The 25,392-nt window shown below is 33.7% G+C and overlaps 2 protein-coding genes and 1 long non-coding RNA gene across 3 annotated transcripts; 1 reads left to right on the top strand and 2 right to left on the bottom strand.

The window, feature by feature from the left end:
- Positions 1-6,884: 6,884 nt before the first annotated feature.
- On the bottom strand, positions 6,885-12,206 carry LOC144440518 (uncharacterized). The gene is made up of 4 exons (XR_013481209.1): positions 12,082-12,206; positions 10,988-11,118; positions 8,006-8,236; positions 6,885-7,247 (listed from the first exon to the last, which is right to left on the bottom strand). It is a non-coding gene; the product is annotated as an uncharacterized LOC144440518 (long non-coding RNA).
- A 3,214-nt stretch (positions 12,207-15,420) lies between these two features.
- Positions 15,421-21,081, bottom strand: LOC144440285 (eukaryotic translation initiation factor 3 subunit F-like). The gene is made up of 8 exons (XM_078129635.1): positions 20,953-21,081; positions 19,641-19,711; positions 18,979-19,058; positions 18,311-18,448; positions 17,541-17,632; positions 16,777-16,913; positions 16,169-16,282; positions 15,421-15,676 (listed from the first exon to the last, which is right to left on the bottom strand). Exons 1-8 carry the CDS (start codon positions 21,071-21,073, stop codon positions 15,587-15,589), a joined length of 843 nt encoding a protein of 280 aa, XP_077985761.1. The 5' UTR covers positions 21,074-21,081; the 3' UTR covers positions 15,421-15,586.
- A 432-nt stretch (positions 21,082-21,513) lies between these two features.
- Positions 21,514-25,126, top strand: LOC144440137 (protein Flattop homolog). The gene is made up of 4 exons (XM_078129404.1): positions 21,514-21,660; positions 22,374-22,436; positions 22,583-22,837; positions 23,812-25,126. The coding sequence occupies exons 1-4, from the start codon at positions 21,634-21,636 to the stop codon at positions 23,887-23,889; spliced, it is 423 nt and encodes a 140-aa protein (XP_077985530.1). The 5' UTR covers positions 21,514-21,633; the 3' UTR covers positions 23,890-25,126.
- The last annotated feature ends 266 nt before the right edge of the window (positions 25,127-25,392 follow it).

Raw genomic sequence — 25,392 nt, 5'->3', positions numbered from 1 at the left:
CTAACTCACATGTCTGTACTACAGGGTAGTCTATAAGATATGACATCTGTACCAGACTATTAACTAACTCACATGTCTGTACTACTAGTCTATAAGATATGACATCTGTACCACACTATTAACTAACTCACATGTCTGTACTACTAGTCTATAAGATATGACATCTGTACCATACTATTAACTAACTCACATGTCTGTACTCCTAGTGTGAAAGATGACATCTGTACCACACTATTAACTAACCCACATGTCTGTACTACTAGTCTATAAGATATGACATCTGTACCATACTATTAACTAACTCACATGTCTGTACTACTAGTCTATAAGATATGACATCTGTACCAGACTATTAACTAACTCACATGTCTGTACTACTAGTGTGAAAGATGACATCTGTACCACACTATTAACTAACCCACATGTCTGTACTACTAGTCTATAAGATATGACATCTGTACCATACTATTAACTAACTCACATGTCTGTACTACTAGTCTATAAGATATGACATCTGTACCATACTATTAACTAACCCACATGTCTGTACTACTAGTGTGTTCCGTCTTTTTTTTACTCTGCTGTTTCTGTAAGTTGCTTTTGTCGTTATTGTCATTGTAGCCTGGTGCCGAAGGCAAATTTCCATTGTATTGGATAATAAAGTATATATTATATATTATTATTATATGACATCTGTACCATACTATTAACTAACTCACATGTCTGTACTACTAGTCTGAAAGATATGACATCTGTACCATACTATTAACTAACTCACATGTCTGTACTACTAGTCTATAAGATATGACATCTGTACCAGACTATTAACTAACTCACATGTCTGTACTACTAGTCTATAAGATATGACATCTGTACCACACTATTAACTAACTCACATGTCTGTACTACTAGTCTATAAGATATGACATCTGTACCAGACTATTAACTAACTCACATGCCTGTACTACGTACTAGTCTATAAGATATGACATTTGTACCATACTATTAACTAACTCACATGTCTGTACTACTAGTCTGAAAGATATGACATCTGTACCACACTATTAACTAACTCACATGCCTGTACTACTAGTCTATAAGATATGACATCTGTACCACACTATTAACTAACTCACATGTCTGTACTAGCTACTAGTCTATAAGATATGACATCTGTACCACACTATTAACTAACTCACATGTCTGTACTACTAGTCTATAAGGTACAACATTTGTGCCACACTATTGCTACCACTCATGTCTGTACTATACTCTGCAGTTTGTCTGTGCCTGCAAAATCAACAGATTTAGGCCAATACCTTGAACTTGATTAGAACTCAGACCACTAAATAAGTGGTCTGAGATTAGAATTAGTTCAAAAGGTAATTAACTTATGTTTACTGTTTATGTAACATTAAGTAGGTAGCTATAAATCTCAGCCTTGAAAGGCTGCCATCATGGTTATTTTGACACATTCTATAACTGCATGGTCGCACTGTGCATGATATTGGGTAGTTTAGTACAATCGTGGCTAAATAGAAGCAATATAGGGCTGAATAACACAATGTATCTTACAATCTAGAATGGTACTAAACATCCACATTTTTGCATGTTTGTTCTGTAGACTGATAGTGATTTGTGTGCAGAAAACAGAGAAAGTAAACAACATAACTACCTCCAATATCTTGTCCTACATTTCTAGTACTATAGTTGTAGACTGTTCTCCGTTCTTGATATATCACACTATGATCAAACTACTGATCATGTTGTACTTGTCATCCATGTAACACTTTCAATTTAATCTTAGTCATTATGAAACAGAAAATAAATCAAAAGATTTGAAAATAAACTTGTGAATCATGGCATCGAAACACCAGAATGTGGAAAAAATTGTGAAAAACATACAAAATACTAATTATACTGCAAAAACACAAAGTTAACCATTATCTAACTTTTTAGCTTGGCCTTTGTATTTATCATTTAAACAATTAGCTGACACTCATGCTGTGGTACACAGGCCTAGATATAGATGTGTGGATTAGATAAATAGTAATATTTTGATAGGTTTATATATAAGCTGTAGTAATTGTTCTGACACAGTTTGAGTAAACATATCTATTATGTCTATTTATTTTTGTATATGGTTGTGTGTGCATGCATTTATATGTATTTATATATGTGTAATATGTATGTATGTATGTATGTATGTATGTACATGTATGTATGTATATATGTATGTATGTATGTATGTATGTATGTGTATATATGCACATATGTTTGTGTATGTATATGTGAGTGTAAAGAAATGCATATGGATCGAACTTGTAAGTCAGTTCGTATAAATACCCTGATGTAAAATCCGATGTTTCAAATAAATATTCTTTTTCAAGGTATTATCGGCGAGATACAGACATGTTTGGTAAACACCTGAACATATCTGAATGTAATGGAAAAGAACGACAACCGCACGTGATAAACGGTTATACGTGTGAAAAGTTCTAATATTCACACGCACCAAATAGAACCCAATAGAACACGCCTGAAATTTTAAAAAACCCTGATTAGACTGAGAATGACGAGAATAATTAATATCTATTAATTCCAAGGGGTTCCAGCATTCCGAGACGGAAAATGATTTCTTCTTCCTTTAACCTCAATACTTTCTCATCACCAGAAACCTTACAAATTCCTGAAATTGACATATCTGATACACTGTGATCATTGGTAATGAAATGCATATAGATACGGGATAGTTATGATTCTTTTGTCTGGTCAGGCGAGTGTAATACACATAATATGTATGTGCACATGTTTTATACGGCTGTGCATAATGTATATACATGCATACATACATACATATGCATATACCGGTATGCATGTACATATGATGTAAGTACACGCACATACGTACATATACGTTTGCCTGTCTGTGTATATATACTATGTATGTGTGTATGCATGCATGCATATAATATACCTCATCAGTCCTGCATGCATACACAGATTGTGTCTTTTTGGTTGTTCCTGGGTTCCCTGTTCCCTACTTATAATGACAGAGAAGGATTCTATCTTTTTCAATTGCAATTCACCTCATTTACATACAAATGGTGACTACGGTTGAACAGATTCTGGATGTATAGATATGGAATTTTCTTTCCTACTGCTGTCACTAATTTAAACAGCAATAATTTGATATATGATAAATCCTCGGTAAGTGCAATTGGAGCATATACATTTAGTCTTACATTTGAAATAATATTTTTATCAGGAAATGATGGAAAGACATGTTGACCTCTTTGATTGCGAGGGATTTTACAACTTAAAGTGTATGTAAATAGGTTTCCAATTTTTTACATATATACATCTGCCTGTCTGTGTTTGTATTATGTATGTTTGTGTATGTATATTATATACCTACATACATTCATAGTAGATTATGTGTATGTTCCTGGGTTCCCTGTTCCCTACTTAATAACACAGAAGGATTGAATCATTTTCAATTGTAATTCACCTCATTTGCATACAAATAATGACTATGGTCAAACAGATTCTGGATGTATAGATGTGGAATTTTCTTTTCTACTGCTGTTGCTTGAAACAACGATAATTTGATATATGGTAAATTCTCGGGAACTGCAATAATAACATAGTTACATTTAGTCTTGTTTTGTCTTTATTACATATGAAATAATATTTTCATCCGGAAATGGTGGAAAGACATGTTGAACTCTTTGATTGCGAGGGATTTTATGACTGAACCCAGGGAGGGTATGCATGCATGGTCAGGTGACAACCATTCCCCTGAGTAGCCTGTTCATACCCCTCAGCTTAAACACAGCTAGTACACCCTGGGCATTGTATGAAGAGATGCACAATGCATCTTAGAACCACCAACAGGTCTATTTCATGACTTACCAAGTTATAGGCCGAGTTTCATCTGCTTAGCAATAAGGATCTGGTGTGTTTATTTTTCAAACCAGTTTTTCATTTGGTTTATGATTGTTTTGTCCATTTCCTTCCTTCTCACACTCGTTTACAGTGATATTTCGTCTCCCATTTCAACTTGTCATTTCCACTTTCCTTCTTATGAATAAAATATCATACAGCACTTCAAAGGACTGGAACAATAATGACATTGTAAAACAAAATGTTTGAGGTCCAGATTGGTAATGAAAACAACTGACATCTTCCACAGAGTAGAGTAGAGTAGAGTAGAGTAGAGTATAGTAGAGTAGAGTAGGGGAGAGTAGAGCAGAGTAGAGTATGGTAGAGTAGAGTAGGGGAGAGTAGAGTAGAGTATGGTAGAGTAGAGTAGGGGAGAGTAGAGTAGAGTAGAGTAGGGTAGGGTTGAGTGGAGTAGTGTAGGGTAGGGTTGAGTAGAGTAGAGTAGGGTAGGGTTGGGTAGAGTAGTGTAGAGTAGAGATGAGTAAAGTAGAGTAGAGTTGAGTAGAGTAGAATAGGGTAGGATAGAGTAGAGTAGGGTAGCACATAGTATAGTAGATGCGGTATAGTACAGTATAGTGTAGTAGTTTATTTGACATGAAATGATGTAAACAAAGATATCTAGAATCAAAAGCAACATACAGAAACAACAAAAACAAAAGTGACATAAACATAAATAAAATATTTTCACCCCCCCCCCCTCCTTTTAAAAAAAAAATTAAATATGGGGGTCATTTGAATAGATAGCACAATGTAACACAAATGCAACATGTTTACCATGGCAACAGAATGTTTTGTATTTGTCATATTTGAAAGACTTAGTACAATATCTAAATATTGATTTTATGGTTATGACAAAGAAGAACACACAAATACCTCGTAATGTTGCTATAGAAACAGAACCCAACAAATCATCCTCTCTAAATGGTTTAAATGGTTGCCATAGTAACAAATAATCCCACACAGAACATCACACATGTGAAAATAAAACATGAAATTATATGGAGGTGAAATTATTTTGAATTTTAGTTAGTTTACAGCTTTAGTATATTGAAACAGGAATAAATTCAATGAAAACACAAAATATATATTTTCATGTTACTATGGAAATATGAGTGTGGACAAAAAATGTAGTCATTTTTATATTAACTGAAATGAAAATCATAAGTTGACAGACTTTCACAAACATGAATTGTTTGTCAATTCATGAATTGACCAGGAAACCATATTTTCACATGTCGTGTATTATTATTTATGGCAGTCACAGCAAGTCTACCGTACTAGATGCAATCTAAATGTGTGATGGTGTTTTCAAGTTTCAGCGTAATGACATAAATGTAGCATTGTTATTGTTGACATGTTTTGTGCCAGAAGGCGATGTGATTGAGTGTGAGGAGTCACTGTTTACTTTGATGACTATGTCCAATATTTGACAAACCATAAATTATAAACAAACCTTAATTATTTCACAGGTGTCTTAAAAATTTCATTACAAAAATTATGATTTACACATTCACATTTTACAACATCTCAACAATAGGTTGATGTTTACAAACAATTCCACATAGTTTTGATCATATTACTATACTTCTGACATCAGAGTATAGTAATATGAAATGTATGGATTTCATATTACTGTACTTTGACGTCACATCCTGGGAATATGAGGGTCTATGTATATAATAATACCCATTAGATATCATTGGTCTGTTATAGTATTAATGGACTTTGTTGTACAGTTCTTCTTGTTTGAAATCACAGGGAACCTTGTACATCCTAGCACTAGGATGTGAACATGCATGCACATGCTAGTGCTAGATGTGGCCACATCCTAGTTCTAGGAAGAAGAGCACAGCTATGTACCAGCTGTGTGCCTCACAGTACTGTTACAGGGTATATTTTTCCACAGCCCTGGTACATGGTTGTTAAAAATATGCCTGTTACATGACTGTGGAATACCTCACCTGAGTGTGCCACAACTGTTTTGCATATCCGAGCACCATAGCTGACATACCTAGCACATACCCTAGTTGTGCACATATGTAACAGCTGTGCAGGTGGAATATAATACCCTGTAGCAACACTTTTGTTCATATCTGACTAGCATTGCTAACATAGCTGGTACATGGCTATGGGAAACACCACTGTTACAGCTATGCTAACATAGCTGGTACATGGCTGTGGGAGAAAGCTCTTGTACATGGATGTTGTAAAAACCTATGCTGCATTGCTATTTTTCACATCCATGTTACATTGATGACACACCTAGTGTGTTAGCTAGAGCTGTTATATGGATATTGTACACATAGCTGGTACAGTCCCCATGGCTCCACTGAGCTGGTACAGTTATGTGCACAACCCTGTCCTATGTATGTGAATGTTATAGGGGTGTGCAAGGTTCCCTGTGTAGTTGCTAGTTATAGTTTATGACCGAAATTGTATCATCATTTCTATTTGGTACAGGAGTCACTTAATCATTATTATAGTTTCAAACACTTTAGTTCAGATTTTATAGTTAGAACAGAGTCAAAATATTCAGGTTTAAATTTAAATGCTAAACATCTATAAATTTTAGTTCCAAAATAGTAAACAAACATCATAAATTAGCCACCTTACAGTATCACTGTAACTTTGTGAGATTTAAGAACTCTAAAGATGGGTGTACAGCGAGAGTCTGATCTAACTTTATTATTTCATTGCTGGAAGGGAAACCCTATGAAACTACTAGAGAACTCTGACAGACTTCATCACATTTCATCTAGTTGCAATCAACACACAAAAACACTCAATCATATAAAAGACCAGACAATCATTATTTTGAATTTAAATTAAACTCTACATTGTGCATTTAAAGTACAGATTCAAAACATAGGCTGACTTAAACTTGTACAAGTTAGATTACCAAATTACATGTGGTTGTTAGTAGTATCATTCAATTCAATACCATACTCTGTGATCAAACAAAGTCAAAGTGTTGGAATCATTTGTAACATTCAATCTTTCATCAGTATATTTGGTATTAACAATAACATGACATTCCCACAAATTATTGCAATCTATGAATACAAAATCTCATCTTACAAATTATGAGATTAAAATGAGATATTTGGTGTGCCTGACTGGTTGTATCTAGAGAAGGCTGAGACAAGTAAATGACAAACACTAACAACTTCAGATATTTTGTCCTATATATAGTTCTTTTATCAGTTGTAGGATCTTCTTGATTTAGTATCAGTCAAAACAACTCATCTTAGCATATATTGTGAATTTGTCCACCATTTATCATTAAAAACCTACCACTCAGTCTGAAAAAGAAGAGAAATCAAAGATTTGAACAATAAGTTGTGAAGTAGGAATTATGTTGTTACAGAACCAAAGGAAAGAAATAATAACATGAACAAATAATTGTCAACGGAATGAAGAGAAAAAAAGTACATTTTATCAAGTGAAAGGAACACATCTTCTTCAATACTACTGAAATATGCAATACTTTTTGAGTTCTTCCAAAATCTCCTGTAGTTACCCAGTTAAAATCTTTCTCAACACTACTGAAATAAAACATAATTTTGAGTTCTTCAAATCTCCATGTAGTTACTCTGGTAACCCAGTTCAAATCTTTCTCAATACTATTGAAAGAAGTAATAATTTTGAGTTCTTCAAATCTCCACGTAGTTACCCTGGTAACCAAGTTCAAATCTTTCTCAATACTATTGAAATAAGTAATAATTTTGAGTTCTTCAAATCTCCATGTAGTTACCCTGGTAACCCAGATCAAGTCTTTCTCAACACTATTGAAATAAGTCATAATTTTGAGTTAAACATAGACAAGTTATCATACAGTTGAGTTACAGTTAAATGATGTCTTGGTAGAACTGTCAAGGCTTTCCTTCTCAGTTCACAATATGTCCTAGTTTCACCCAGGCCTGACAACTAATGCACAGTGCATGCATATATGATCTAAGTGAGTTATCCACCAAGAAGTTTCCAAAACAAAGACACATAGTCATCTTGTGAGTGAAATATGGCTGAGTTATACAGCCTACACCGTCTGTAGAACACTCACCTTGTGACCTTGGCCACGGGTTTGTCTAGGTTCTGCCTATTTTGTTGCCATGACTTCCCAACTTTTACTTTCTAGTCTTATACTTTGCCATAAGTATCTGGTGTGGTTGCCTTTTAACCAGTGGACAGAGTTTGCATTTATTTAAATATCTTTTCCAACCATTTTAGTTCCTTTTCACCCTTGTTGAAAGTGATGTTTCATCTCCCAACATTTCATATATCCACTTTGCATCTGATGAATAAAATATAAAACACTTTACAGGACTGCAACAGTAGAGTGGAGGCATAGTAAAATAGAATGTTTGAGGTTCAGAATGGATTTCAATGTCTTTCCTTTCAGAAATAATATTTCCACATGTACCAAAAGAAGAACCCAACCCTAATCATAATTACTGACTTATAAATAGTTTGTTCACTCATGATTCATTTGAACTGACAGCATAATGCAACATACATGTATATTGTTTCCGACAGAATGAATTGTATATTAAATCTGAAAGATCTGAAATATGCTAAATTAATTTTATTATGATCACCATAAGTCTGTTACAGAAGACATAAATCCATATTGTAATGTTGCCATGGAAACAGCTATCAGCAAAAGAAGATCAAGTGTATTTTCTAATTTCCCATTTTAATTTCAAAATCAATCTTGCAATATTCCAAAATGAAATAACCAACATATCTACCTAATCAGATGTCAGAAAAACTAAAATAGTGAGACACAAAATTTGGCCAAATTTTAAAAAGTGTGTTTTCATACAAAGTCCTATTTTCATGCAACATTTATAAAATGATATAATTAAACATTTATAAAATCATAAAATTAAAACAATAAATGTTATAAAAGATTTTTTTTAAAATTAACAATTCTCTTCAAACTATTGGAGAAATATTATCAATATTTAGATGTTGACAGATATCTGTAACCATAGCAACAAGTAATGTTGATTACACAGCCTGAATATTAGTACATTAACATTTTAGGTTTAAATGGCGATTGTATTCCTATGTCATGGTGACATGATCAACAACTAAAGAGTGATTTTAATTTAAAACTGATGTACAGAATATCAACGGTGCATTTTTTCATTACTTTCGGAAGAAAAAAATACACATCTATAATTGAGTATTCATGTAATATTCATTTCCATGGAAATGTATGAATTGATAATTTGGTAAGTTTGAATTAACAGGTTAAGTTTCCATTTCAGGGCTCAAAATTAACTATTTTGTAGACTGGTTGTCCCCGTGTGCTACCAATTTTAGAAAGTTGTAGCCAATGGTGACCAATAGTCTCATATTCCTGAACTGAAAACAGATTTCCTCCTTTGGAAATAATTGTGTCATTAAAAATATGTCATGTCCCTAAGTCTTCCATCCTTTAAATCATCACATAATCAGTGGTAGCTTGAGTGGACTACCAGCTGGAACTTATGGTTGTCCCATGACAAGAATTGGTAGTCTATGGACATGGGACTACAAAAGACATTTACATATCAATATCTTGTGACACATGAAAGACATCGTTTATGATAAGTAGCAGAAACGTTGCCATGGTTACAAAATAATGTGTTTCTCCAGAACTGTCATAATGTGAACGGATAATATTCATAGAAAGTGAACCACATAAAAAAACCAAAATGTAAACTTTCAAATTTGTACAAATAAACCAGAATGATCCACTGCTGATGAGGACTCATTAAGGGTTGCTATGGTAACAAATAACTCCACACAAATCATCAAAAGAAAATATGAAATTATATGGAGATCAAAATATTTCAAACATTAATAAGTTCAAAATCTCTGTACAACATGTAAAAATAGTATTTAATACATTTAATAAAGCCCATCTATTTTCATGTTACCGTGGAAACGGGAATTTGGGCAAAACAAATTGTAACTCTTTTTATATCGTAAAAAGTGAAAATTATAAATTGACACATTTTTCGAGAAAAAAAATCCATTTATCTAAACTGTGTATAATACACAAGGGAAAAAACAAATATTGTACCATTCCTGGCCAAAGTGTTTCTATGGCAACAATTGCTTCCACTTGTCATAACATTAGTTATTTATTTGAAAATCATGAAATATTAAAATAACAATACTGGTTAATCATGGGGATGGGGACTAGAATATAGAGACTATGAAACTAATATCTCACTTTGAAATGTAGTGGTTGCCATAGTAACAAGTAATTTTTATTGCAAACAGTGAAAATATATACATGTACTTAGTATAACATCAAATTTCAAGTGCAAGGGTGCATTGTTGATATTTTTTTAATTTCAACAAAAATCCATAGATATGGGAATAATATTTACAAGTATGTGTACATAAGACAATTTTATGGTTGCTATGGTAACAAATTTTAAATAATTCCACAAATATTCAGAAAAATTACATGATAATAAATGTATTAAATTCTTACAATTGGTAAGCACGTTAGATGCAAAAGAGAAGTATAATTTTTTTAACTTTTTTAAACACAAAATATGTATATTTTAACGTTACCATGGAAATATATCAATGAAAAAAATATATTGTATAGATTTTCATATTGAATGAAAAAAAAATATTTCTTCAAGTTATATTCGAAAAAACAATTAATCTAACTATGGCCCATAAAAAACTACAGGGGAAAAAGCAATTTTGTACCATTTCTTGAAAATGTGTTTCCATGGCAACCAGGCACTATCCATTTCAGTACTCAAATGTAATGAATCACTGAAATACTGATATCTGTTATTTATAGAGGTAGGGTGTGACTCTTTAGTAGATAGACAAGCCATTATGGAGGTATTTATTTTTTGTATGATGAATCGTTGCCATAGCAACGAGTAATTTATATACAAATAGTGTAAATATGCAACTAACAACATACATTCAAGTAACTATGGTGATAAAATTCTATATTGAAAGTTATTTTTCTATTCTTAAAAAAGTATTATTTCAAAATGTTGTATTGTTGTTGACTTACCTTGATTTAATCTTTGACCTCTTCATAGGTACTGAGTGGTCAGTGAAAAGAATTGGCCGGAGAGGTAAAGGTCCTGCAGAGTTCAACAATACCTGTGGTATGGCCATGACTCCAACTGATTTACTACTGGTCTGTGACAAAGGGAATCAACGAATTCAGATTTTAAACAAAGAATTTCAATGTCTTGATTTTATTACATTTACAGATGAATTTCCATATCCCTTCAGACCATGGGTCATAGCAGTATCCCATGACAACCAATATTTCATATATGATGATGGTAATAAACAAATTATTGTGACAAATCAAAATAAGAAAATAATCAGAATTATTTGTCAAAATGAAGATCTATTTGGTATAACTGTCATGGGTAACTTTGTATTAGCTACTGACAACAATGGACATAGACTGATTAAGTTCACAACAATGGGAGACAAGGTTACAGAGGTTAAAGGTCAAGTTCAGAGTGAAGGTCAGTTTAGTTACCCCTGGTCAGTGGCTGTAACAAGTGACCAGAAGGTTGTTATGTCACATGTCAATGGGATAAATTTTTATGATTCAAATCTAAAGTTTATATCTTCATATGATCACAGCTTTTATGCCACTGGACTGTGTGTTGATAAAAGAAATAATATTTATATTTGTGATTATGGCAATGATAGAGTTGTTATGGTAACAGAGAATAGAGAGTTTGTAGTTGTACACTCTGACATATGGTCACCTTTGTTCATAGAAATCAGTGACGAAAAGACAACCAAGATTTTTATTACACATAGTATCTATGGCTATGACTACATCACAGTGTTAACCTTGTAAAACATACAAACATCAACCCACCATGACACAATTTCACATTTTTTTCAAATTTTGACAATTTATTTTCCATAACCATGCACCTCTATGGCAGTCGCTATGTATTTTAGACAACATTAAACCAAAATTGAGAAAAAATTGTGAATTTTTTTGTCAAAATTTTGACAATATTTGTGAAATTGTTCCTTCTAAATGATTGTATGAACAATTACAACACTGTGATGACAATTTACCCACCAGAAAATGACATTTGTGTGTGTAAAAAAATTATAAAATCTTACCTGCATATCCTGTAATTTATGTAGAATTATCCCATGTAAATATTTGATGTAAATTTAGTAATTAAATATTTTTAACAATTTAAAATCAAAATTCATATCCAATTCACAATGTCAACACATTGCCGCCATGTTATCAAATGAAAACTCTACGCCGCACTTGACTTAGAGGGCGTTGTGCGGTTGAAAAAAAATTCCGCTCTAAAGAAAGTAGTCCACTACAATAACGCGTTCTTATGGTGTGATGTGTCATGTTATATTACTGTATTGACTTTATAAATATAAAGTTATTTTATATTTTATAGATATACTCATATACTCATATACTTTGATTTTTCTCAGGACTTGTGATCTACGGAGTGATTTTTATATTTTGAACACTTGGGGGCGCTATAACGATTTTTGCAATCATGAGAGCTTCCTCCACACAACGATCTACACAGACAGTTGTACAGTAGATTGCAAGCACTCGAAATATGATTTACTTTGAATCATTTGTAAAATTTTAGAAACTTCAATAATGAAAAGGAGAGAATGTAAGAACAGTTCAATATTTTTTGGAGTCAAATGAAATTAATTATGAGAGTTTGTTATATTACCCTATCACAATCTCAGTACAAAGAAAGACTCAGTATTTTTTTTACTGGTTTTACATTATCATTACTTCTTTACACCTTTGTATCATATTGTTATTATGGCCATATGGATGATGATTGGGTATTTATTTGGGATTTTTTGATTTATAAAACAATTTTATCATGGCTTTCTACTGGAGAAATCTATGTGAACCAATATTATGTCAAGTCTGTGTTTGTAACTCAATACATGTACAGTGCAAACAGATTTTTACAAACAGACTTGACATACGTTGTTTCTCATCAATTTCTCCAGTAGGCAGCTATAATAAAATTGTTTTATAACTTAAAAAACACAAATAAATACCCAATCCTCATCCATATTGTTATTTTAATTCAAATTTGACATATTTAATTGTAGAACTGTTATTTTTCAGTTTTCATTATTTGTCTAGATTTATACAAAACTTTTAAAAACTAATTTTCTGTGTACCAGAATGTAAAGTACATTGAATAAACTACATATTTCTTGTCAAATCAACTCAACTTTGTATGTATGTATGTATGTATGTATGTATGTATGTATGTATGTATGTATGTATGTATGAATGTATGTATGTATGTATGTATGTATGTATGTATGTATGTATGTACGTACGTACGTACGTACGTACGTACGTACGTACGTATGCATGCATGGCGTGTGTGTGTATGTATGTATGTATGTATGTGTGTGTGTGTATATGTGGAGGTGTATGTGTGTACTTGTGGGTATGTAGTTATGTATGTGTGTATGTATGTATGGGTGTGTGTCTGTATGTATGCATATAATGTATGTATGTATGTATGTATGTATGTATGTATGCATGTATGTATATATGTATGTATGTACATACCTACGTACGTACGTACGTAGGTATGTAGGTAGGTAGTAGGTATGTATGCCGTTATGGTGTATGTACATACGTATAAATACATACATTTGTGTGTATCCAGTACAGACTTGGGGACAATCGCATAATGTCACACAAGCTCAATATTTATTTGGGATCTTTTGATTTATAAAACAATTGATTGTAGAACTGTTATTTTTCATTTATCATCATTAGATTTATACAAAACTTTTGAAAACTAATTTTCTGTGTACAAGAATATAAAGTGTATTGAATAAACTACATATTTCTTGTCAAATCAACCCAACTCTGTATGTATGTATGTATGTATGTATGTATGTATGTATGTATGTATGTATGTATGTATGTATGTACGTAGGTAGGTAGATAGGTAGGTAGGTAGGTAGGTAGGTAGGTACCGATATGCAGGTAGATATGTAGTTATGGTTATGGTGTGTGTACAAACGTATAAATGCATGCACACTGTATGCACACATTTGTATGTATGTATGTATATATGTATGTATGTAAGTATGTATGTATGTATGTATGTATGTATGTATGCATGCATGCATGCATGCATGCATGCATGTGTGTGTATGTATGTGTGTGTGTACTTGTGGGTATGTAGTTATGTATGGATGTGTGTATTGATGTGTGTATGTAATGTATGTGTGTATGTATGTATGTGGGTATGTATGTATGTGTGTGTATGTATGTGGGTATGTATGTATGGATGTGTGTATGTATGTATGTATGTATGTATGTATGTATGTATGTATGTATGTATGTATGGATGTGTGTGTGTGTATGTATGCATATAATGTATGTATGTATATATGTATGTAGGTAGGTAGGCAGGTAGGTAGGTATGCAGTTATGGTGTATGTACATACGTATAAATACATGCACGTTGTATGTACACATTTGTGAGTATCCAGTACAGACACAGACTTGGGGACAATCACATAATGTCACACAAGCTCAATAAATGAACGTCTCTCCCATTGCAGGGGGTGGGGGGTGGGGGGTTCTGGCACCAATGCAATAGCTGAATTCACATTTCGCACTTCTAACCAACTTTCACATCTTCAATGATCATAGCTTCTGTATATACTGAGAAGTTGATAAGTACATTTATTTCTGTCACATACAGTGCTGGGTTTCCGGTTGTATTTTAATGTGTTTACTATCATCTCAGTAAACATGTTCACAAGGTTGGTACTTCATGTTTACCATCAGGTTTTTACATTGTATGCATCGACCATAGTGGTGCATGGTGTGACTGCAAAGTTTTCACCATACTTTATATCGTCTATAAACGTGTCAATGTCACACTTGTGAACTTTCGTTTATGGGGAAGGGTGGAGGGTGTTTTGTCTTGAATGAACGATGTTCGTTTATTGAGTTTCTGCGACATTGTGTGATAGTCCTGGTACAACAGTAAATACAACCAATGGATATGTTGTTGGTTCCATGATGCATCACATGCCTTCATATAAATCAAAGTCATATTTTGTTGTACACAGAAGTCTGTACACATCAAGCGATGATTGTCACCTGACAGTACCATTGGATTTACAAGTAAAACCTTGCCTCTGATAGTGTTTAGAATTTGTGCAATAAAATTACTCAAAACTTTCTGCGTCATTATAAATTTTCATCTTTTCATGATGAAAATGTTATTTCAAATTTAACAAAAACAAAACAAACCTAAAGTTACCCACATATGTGATGGTGTCTCACGCAATGCATCTTGGAACTGGAACAGGTGAAGGAATAAAAAAGTGTACCGACAATCGATTTATACAGAGAAATGTACGGACAGTTGATTTACACAGAAAAAACACACAGACAGTTGATTTATAGAGGAAGTGTACAAGTTTATTGACTATAAACTAACTGGTACAGACATTGAAGGGTACTTTATCAATACCAGGTGAAATATTTGACAGCTCATTTCATCAGTCACAAGTTAGATAACTCTGTTCATTGGTTCATTTCTAGTGATATTCATATAGTTTCACTTTATTAAAGTCTTTATTTGGTTATCTCCAGCATGTTAATCTTCTCACTAAGTTGTAACTGTGTACTGACAAGATTTGATAAATACACAACCATCAATAGATCCTGTAATTAGAACATAATAAAACGTTATACTTAGAAGTGTTTTTTTTTTTTTTTTTTTTTTTTTTTACAGAAACGATACATTTGAGGTTGAAACTGTATAAATATGAACAAGTCTTCATCGAATACATAGCATCGATGTTACTAATTAAAATTTACAGTTTATTTATTTGCTAAAGTGCCTTTTCTATTTTCTAATAATCAAAGGCACTGTACATACAATATATTTAAAAGAATGGTAACACAATAAACAAACTACTTCATCAAAGTCACAACAGATACCCGTTAACGGTAATTTCAAATATTACAATTTACCTACCCAATTTATGGCTGTATTTACATAATTTGTGCATTCTGACTGAAAGTAAAAGTCACATAAAATTTGAATACTATTTTCCCAGACTCCCTGGGCAGCAGTAGCCATAAGTGAGAGTCCCTATCGATGGGGAGTCTGGGTAACCAAGACTACATCACAGACAAGATGTTTGTTCTTACCTTCATGTTATTATTCAACATTTCTTCAAATTCTCGAGGTTCAAGTTGAGGGACTGTATTCACCAAGTCTAGTAGATATCTGCCTATGTTGTTATCAGCTGATATCTTACCAGCCTAGGAAAAATAAATACAATTATAATTTATGTATGTTTTCATCAGCTAATATTTTACCAGCCTAACAAAAATGAATAAAATCATACACTATGTTTTTATCAGCTGATATCTTACCAGCTGAACTAAGACCAACATATTCACATTCTGAAAACAAGCATGGTATTAGAAATAAACAGAGTATCTCTAGTGCCATAAACATGCTCACTTTACATTTCGATGAAATCTAAAATATTACGTTGCTCAGTGGTGGCGAATGAATGAATGAAACATTATATCTTTCAGAACACATGTTATATAATTTTTAGTTTTGTCTTGTAAGTTTCTATGCTGGTGGCTGAAGTTATAATGTAGTTATGACATTGTCAGATCACCTTCGTATGCATAGCATGTACCATGTGTATATCCATATAGCATTGTATGTGTACACAGTAGAAAGTTAAATTGTTGTGGAGTAACAAAGCAGAAAATACAACCTGTAACTAACTGACACTTACCAAAACATCATCCACATAATTTATAACTATAACCAACATATCCTGGAGTTTAGCAGCAGCTTTACCAACATGTTCTAGATCATTGACAACATCAACTGTTCGACGTCCTGTAGACTTTCCATCTATCAACATGTCAACTGTGCAGTAAAAACAACAAGGTTAGAAATAAAATCTTGACTGAATTCATTGAATCTTTATTTAATGTAATCAGTGTGAATAGATTGATACATGTACTTTTACTGGATAATAAGTATTTTGTGTTTGTCAAATACACATGCCTGTTATGACAGAGAACATTCTGTGATTAATCTTCTTTCTCCCAAGGGGGGTACTTATTTGTGCAAAACTAAGTGGAAGTTGGGAGAAAGAGGATTCAGTATGAAAAGATATTACTAAGGAGTAAAATATACTTAAACCTCTTTCTACTGGCGTGGGGGTGGGGGTGGGGTGGGGGCGGTGGTGGTGGGCTGTATTTATTTGTACAAAATATAACAAGTTAGGAAAACCAGGATTGACTATTTTGAAACCACAAGACTTGGAGATGTTACTCTAGTGTCTCTAGAATTCAAATACTGCCCTCACTGGTGACATTTGGTCACTTTTTGGAGTTAGCAGAATAGCCCGAGTGGTATAGCAGCTAGACTATGGCACACCATGCACTACATTTTGCATTGGCTGGCTGTGACATAACTGACCACATTTTACCTTCTACAATACAACTTTGAGTTAAAACACAGAATCAGAAGATTAAATAAACTTCTTACCTCCAACTTTTTCAGGTTCATAAAATATTATTTGTATTGGAACTGGAGTAAATAAAACACCCTGTGTCTTTCCAGTGACACCCATGGTTTGACTAAAAGATAAAAATAAAATTGTACAGTAACTATAAATTCACTGTATTTACTTTCATTATTGACTAAACACACTATATGTACAGGTACCTGGTAAATGCTGATTTTGTGTGCACACAGAAAATTCAGAGAAATTATTTTGACCAATAGATAACTGTCGGCATATTCCTCTTGTAATATCTTGACCAAAGATCTTGAACTGAATTTTCGTGAAATCTTTGTTTGTCCAGCAGAAGAGAGGAGATAACATGACGTTTGAGATCTGTGACTGTACTCCACACCTGTTCTTTCTTTGTCTACTTTAATTTCACTTCATTGCAATATCGAAACCATTATTGCATACCTGCATGCAAATGATATGCAAATGAGGATGTAATGTTTCGCTACACATGAAACCATGTATGATTTTTATGACTTAATGGAAATGTGCCGTTTCAGAAAAACATATGTAATAATAACAGAACCCCATGCCACGTGAGATCCAGTGTGGGTACTCAGGGGTATTTGCACTCCGACTTGCAGTGTTTTCTGCTGCACTTTCACTCACTATGCTTCTGAAAGTACAGTTGCAGAGAACACTGCAAGCATTTGTGTACATACACCAAGTACACCACACTTGCACTCACGTGTCATGGGGTTCTGTCATATTCTCATATTAGAATTGTTTGTTCAAAACCTACCTTTGCCATCCTTTGACTGAAGCTTTACCATCTCGTAATGCTGTATCTACTGTGATGTGTACAGGATTGTTACATTCTCTGTTGTAGTATTCATGAATTAAAACAGAATGCTCTGTAATGTCAATACCTGTAGCATACCTGTAAAACAGAATGTTCTGTAATGTCAATGCTTGTAGCATACCCGTAAAACAGAATGCTGTAATGTCAATACCTGTAGCATACCCGTAAAACAGAATACTCTGTAATGTCAATGCTTGTAGCATATCTGTAGCATACTAGCAACAATGGCACTGCAGTACAACTGACAATAATGATATTAAATTTAACAGAACTTCATCACCAATGAGTCTCAAAATGTTATTGGAGTGAAATGCTACAAAAAGCACTGCACACATGAATGCAAATACCAAAAGTACTCACTCAAGCCTCATAGCATTGTTAATAGTAACAATATAATTATGACCACATTTCTCTTCCTTGATCAGAGTTCATCAAAAAACCTTTTTTTCTTTCTTTCAAATGTCAACACAATGGAGATAAGGGCAATACAAAATGTACATCCAACCAGCCACATCATCAGTTTTTAATCAGATTTATCCGCAGTGTTCATATGTCTTCACTAAAAGTGATATCACAGATGTCAATTGTGAAACAAGAGGATTACTTACCACCCAACAATTGTCTCATTTGGATTAACTCTCCTGTGTAGTTCATACATATTTCTGGCAAACTCCATATCAACTGCAACCTGCAATTAATGACACAGTCTATAATGTAGGCAAATATTGAGATTTGTCAGGTACTGTCTTAAAGTTAAAGGCCAATGTTACATTCTCATGTTGTGAAATTAGGGTGGTCTTATCAGTAAAACTACACATGCCATCATCAGGTACGGTTTTACCTTTTGTGGTAGACAATCGTTTTGTTAGGCACAGTTATCACAGCTATTACAATGTATTCTCATTACAACATTTACAACAAATAAGGCCCAAAAAAAGAATTGTTTCTGGTCAGTGCACGGATCACTTAAATACCCTCTAGTCAGGCTTTTGTGTGTGTGTTTGTCCAGCTCATGCAGTCTGCAGATCTGTGGGAGAAACACAAAAATACCCCCCCCCCCCCTACTTTAGTGAAGACAACTGCAGAGCCAATCATGAACAAGCGAATGATATCTGTCCCACATACGGTAACTGTCATCAATAGTAGATTGAGTGACAGGTTTGTTGAGATTGAAAAAAAAATGCATGTCGTTGCACCACATTAGACAAACTGTCTTGACCAGAAACAATTTTGTTTTTCGCCTCAGATAGAATACACAAGAAACATTTACCTCATCTTCAGATTCATTGTGTGGTACAGAGAAACAGTTTGTGACTTCAACCATTCCAAGAACATTTGTACCTGTACAAATATACAAATAAAATGTAGTACTCTCATGTACATATTTCTGTTATTGAGAAAGTAGTTATTCTTGATTGGTGTCTGATATTTGAATTTAAAGATGGGTCACTTAGTATAACAAATCTACTGAGAGAATTTTAGAATTTACTGCAGTCCTCCTTTTGGGACACTAGATAGTTGTGTGATATTTTGTGTTTTTTGGAAAAGACATAAGTATGCAAACTTAATATTTTACTGGTGTTCCAAGAACAGTAAAAAATTTTGAAATCTAGGACAACTTACGTCTTCTGTATTTAATCTGTGGACATACACATACTTTATATATGTTTGTAAGTGCAGTGTCTTTGGTTTAAAAGGAGGTATATAACTACCAGGGCTTCCCAGTCATTTTACCATGATTTCAAACAAAAAGAAAATAATTGTAGCTTATAAGGGAAATGTATGCCATGTTTACCCCCTTACTCCCCCCCCCCCAATACTTTAACTATTGACACATATGACATCACACTGTAAGAAATTTCTAGAAGTTTAATGAGCTTCTAATATCAAATGTATCATTAAAAATAATGGAAAAAAGTCTGCCATGTCAGTCGTAACATCTGTCCACGGGTTCAGGATCACTTCAACCTTAATGGTCTATCACATGTATTAGTCTGAGCAGGTTGTGTCCCTATCATCTGACCCCTCCCCCTCCACACACAAACACCTTGTGCCCCCTTAATAATTTAAGTAAATTGTTCACAGTTACACCTTACAAGGTGTCAATAGAACTGCAAAAGAATATTTTAGGAATTTCTATTATAATATATCTTTTAATTATTTATTTCACCATTGTGCTTATTAGCCAAGTTACGGTAAACATATGGAAAGTATGTACTAGGAGTAAGACAGTGGTGGTATTACGAAATCTGTCAACCAATATATGGTCGGCCATTTGTATTAATTTGTCATATTGTATTGTCTTAAAAAATGAACGTCTAGCAATTCAATCTACATTTCCTTAATCCTAGTCCACATCGGGGAGTCAGTCACGATTTCGAAAACATCGTTAGAAGACAAATACGAGAGAAGCGTATCAACGTACAATATATTTGAATTAACCAAAGAAAACGCATGGGAAAAGCTCGTCCATTTCTGACAAGTTTCAATTTCAATGGCATAAAAATACACGAGGAACCTAACTGACAGTTGTGGCGTGACTTATAAAGACCTCCGAGTGAGGTTCATTATCGTGGACCTACCTAGTAAAGTTCCGATGACACGTTTAGCATCTTCGTTTCTTCTTTCGTACGAATCACAAATACTGAACAGAACGACTGGGTGCACATGGCATTCTCTCAACGAGACATCTGCCGCCGCCATTTTTTTTCGAGCTCGAAAGACACTGATTACAACGTCAGATTTGTGAGCCGGCCATTCCATACAATTTGTAGCTATGAATTTTGCAGTCAGCTGTTCATTTGAGAATACATTTATGCCTTGATAATTCTTTAAATAAAATTAATTAGGGATAATTGATCTTTTCAAATGGAATTTTAGCCGATTTATATCATCGAATCTCTCTCTACGAACGTAATATTTATTTTTTGGTTATTGTGACGTCATCGTACGTAGGTACTATATTTTGTATAAATATAACATTTTGTATGAATAATTTCCAGCCACAATACATTATTTCTCGAAAAATGAGGGGTTCCGTGTCGATTTGATATGTCATTTCCTTGAATTTCAAAGATATATTTATTTCATCGTAAAGATGGTTGGTGGCGCTGTTCGTAGGGCTTCTCTTGTCACCAAGGAGACGAGGTCGTTTACATCAGGTTGTCTTACTGATATTCAGACGACTGGTTCGACTGCGAATACAAAGATCGACTCTCAACAATTCTCGTTTGGTTAATTACAGTTTTAGCAATTTGATAAATATGTCAACACATTTCAGTGCTAATCAGGTAGGCCTGTTTCAGATTTCTTTGTCTTTTTAGGGCTAATAAGGGCTCCTTTACTCCGGCTTCGTCATGGTCTACGATTTGAGTGTACTCTCTCTGTGTACAAATGTAAATACTGTTTGCATGTTGGTCATTATTGCAATGGCCGCCTGTCAACATTTTGGCAACAACACAGAACAACCCATGTTTACAACATCAGATACACCTTATTAAGACTTTACATGTAATTCTGTAAAAACAAACAGACTCTAGATGTTTCCAAGACTTTGGTCTGAAGTGAATGCAATTATTTCAAATCGTTTGCCCCTGAAATATATTGTTGGGTCCCATACTATAGTTTGTTTATATATATACTTACACAAATACACACATATACATATACACACATACATAAACACATGTATACATATATACACACATACTTAAACACACACACACATATATACACACATACATACATACATACATACATACATACATACATACATACATACATACATACATACATACACACACATACACACTTAAACACGCACACACATATACATATACACACAAACACATACATATACATACACACAAACACATACATACACACTTAAACACACACACACACACACACAAACACACATTGGGGGATACAAACACAAACACACAGTGGAGGACACAAACTAGTCACGCATGCCATTTATCATGGTTTCTTTTTGTTTCCACAGTATGAAAATGCCTTTTCTGGTAAAAGGCTCCAAAACTGGACAGTTCCTCACACATACAAAGAAGTAAGTAATGGAAATCTTGTGTGTTTCAGCCTGCATTCTGTGATGGTATCTGTACTCATGGTCTCTTATCAGAAGGATATTACACATGACTTTGTTCTGTACATTACCATAATACCATCATCACTTGATTTTGTTTTGATTTACAGGGACCATCAACATTGGAAGGGTTCACACAAATAGTAGCCAATGACAGGGGTCACCTATTGCCAGGTGTACCCAAATCTAGCCAATCACCATGGGGTAATTTTGTTGGCACCTGGGATATGCCTAAGAGTATTCCAGGAAATGTGACAACTTACATGGCTAGGTCTGATAAAGCTATCAAACAGATTGAAACAACACAACTTGATCATGATCTCAAAATGCAAGATGCTGTGGCACCACCAAGATTAGCAGAACAGGTAAGATTACTATTAAAAGTTTTGTACTGAAATGAATATTTTATAAATATATATATATATATATATATATATATATATATATATATATATATATATAAATAAATAAAGAAAAAATTAAATCAAATTGAGGAAAGAAAAGTGACTCATGTAGGATTTGAACCCACATCCCTTGCTTACTAGCCAGAGTGCTCTAGCCAGGTGAGCTGATGTGTCCACTGGTAGATTTTCATATTTCTGTGTGCCGAGGAATAGAAGGATACACACCAGGACGACACATGGAAATCGACCAGGCTATAGCACTCTGGCTAGTATTCAGGGGATGAGGGTTCAAATCCTACATGTGTCACTTTTCTTTCCTCAATTTGATTTCATTTATATATACACACACACATATATATATATATATATATATATATATATATATATATATATATATATATATATATATATATATATATATATATATATATATATATATATATATATATATATATATATATATATATATATATATATATATATATATATATATATATACACACACTAAGCAGTTTCATTTGAATATATACAATAAACAGACCAAGACGTTTTGTTAAGCTGCCTCATATTTGGACGTTACATCTATATGCTGTGGACTACCGCTAATTTGGTAGTCTACATACAATGTTTCGTAATGTATGTGCACTGGACTACTATTACGACTGTCGACATCAGACTGTGGACAAAACAGAATCTGTTGCAAACAGGGAAAGTAAAGTTGCCATACAGCTGTTCTTATCAAATGATGGAATGTAATACAAGTCTCTGTACTTCCAACATGCTGTACCAAGTGTTATTAATCCCTGTTTGTAACACTCCTTGTTCTAATTGTCCACAGTCTGATGTTGTCAGTTATACTGACAAGTCCTGTACCTAACTGTATTTCATAATTTGTATGCGCTACACTGTCTGTTTTTGTTTGTTTGTTCACACAGGCAGCATCACCAGCTCCAGTTGACCAACCACCCAGCAGAACTTGTAGTGCTGCAGTAGTTAGTCCACAGCCAGAATAAACTATTGATACCATTATTACAAATAGATAGTGACATTGAACTGTACTCTCATATTATCATGGTATTGACAATTACAGTTCAAAACATTGGGTGATAGATACAACACAACACAGTCGTTGACTAAAATGACCATCAAGGCTGGGGGTATGTCAAGTGGGGGAAGAGAAAGGAGGGGAGGGGAGGGGGGAAATGATGCAAAGTTAGATGATTTACATGTACAATATATTTAGTAACCTTGCCATTGGTGTATGAATCAAAGAAATAAACCAACAAAGATGAACAAAACAATGTGTAGTACTTATTTAAATGACAATAGTTGAAATTGATACATTGTTTCTTTGAAATTACAATAAGGATCACGAAAACTGCAACATATCTTTGTCTGGCTTTACTAAAATTGCTACATTTTATCGTGTCTCAACAAAAAGCTTACCATTATTATACATTGATACATTTTATTATATTGTTTGACAAATATCTGTTGGTGATGATTAAGATGATAAAATGTAGCAATGTTAGTAATGATGTGAGGGCTAGGGAGGTATGACCAGCTAATGATGTATCTCAACAGCACCATAATTGAGCTATAGGGCTAGGGAGTTACAATCAGCTAATGATGTATCTCAACAGCACCGTAATTGGGCTATATGGCTAGGGAGTTACGATCAGCTAATGATGTATCTCAACAGCACCGTAATTGGGCTATAGGGCTAGGGAGTTACGACCAGCTAATGATGTATCTCAACAGCACCAGAATTGAGCTATAGGGCTAGGGAGGTACGACCAGCTAAAGACGCATCTTAACAGCACTGTAAACAGGCAGAGACGGCAACATTACAGGAAAGTATAGAAATACACACACCTGGAAGATTGGACAAATGAAAACTACACATCCACACACAGTTTGAAATCACAGTCCTTCATTTAGCATACGTCTGTGGAAAATAGCCAGACACTGAAACTGTTCGTGTGCTCACTTGAAAGTATAGTTCAACTTTTTTGGAGAGTATATACTATTCATGGTTCAAGAATCAATATGGCAGCACAATAGTTAATTTAGTAAATTGGAAACAAATGCACATTTTGATCTGTCTACTACGGACCTTGATCATGAAATGATTTAATTACTCAGTGTTATAAATGTCTCAACTTTTTTTCTATCAATCATTTGCATCTTGTGTAGAATTGTTGTATCTTTTGACCGTACTCTGTAAATGAACGACTTTTTATAATAAATGTATACTTAATCAAAAATGAAAATGCATCAATTTTCTGTGATATTGTACCCTATGATTTGGTTTCACTAATTGTATGTAATTACACCCTAAATATTGGGTATCAGGCTTTTAAGGCTTAAATTGATCTTCATTGTTGTTTTCTAAATCACAGTTGAATTGTAAACAGCACATCGTAAACACATTTCAAGTATATGTTTATATGGAGGGTACTAATATTATTTCATACAAAAATCCCAGAACTACTATTTATATGTTTGCCAGGACT

Source organism: Glandiceps talaboti, chromosome 9 (assembly GCF_964340395.1).
Source record: "Glandiceps talaboti chromosome 9, keGlaTala1.1, whole genome shotgun sequence".
Lineage (NCBI taxonomy): Eukaryota > Metazoa > Hemichordata > Enteropneusta > Spengelidae > Glandiceps > Glandiceps talaboti.
The sequence above is the reverse complement of the archived record's forward strand: the minus strand, read 5'-3'. Positions and strand labels throughout refer to the sequence as shown.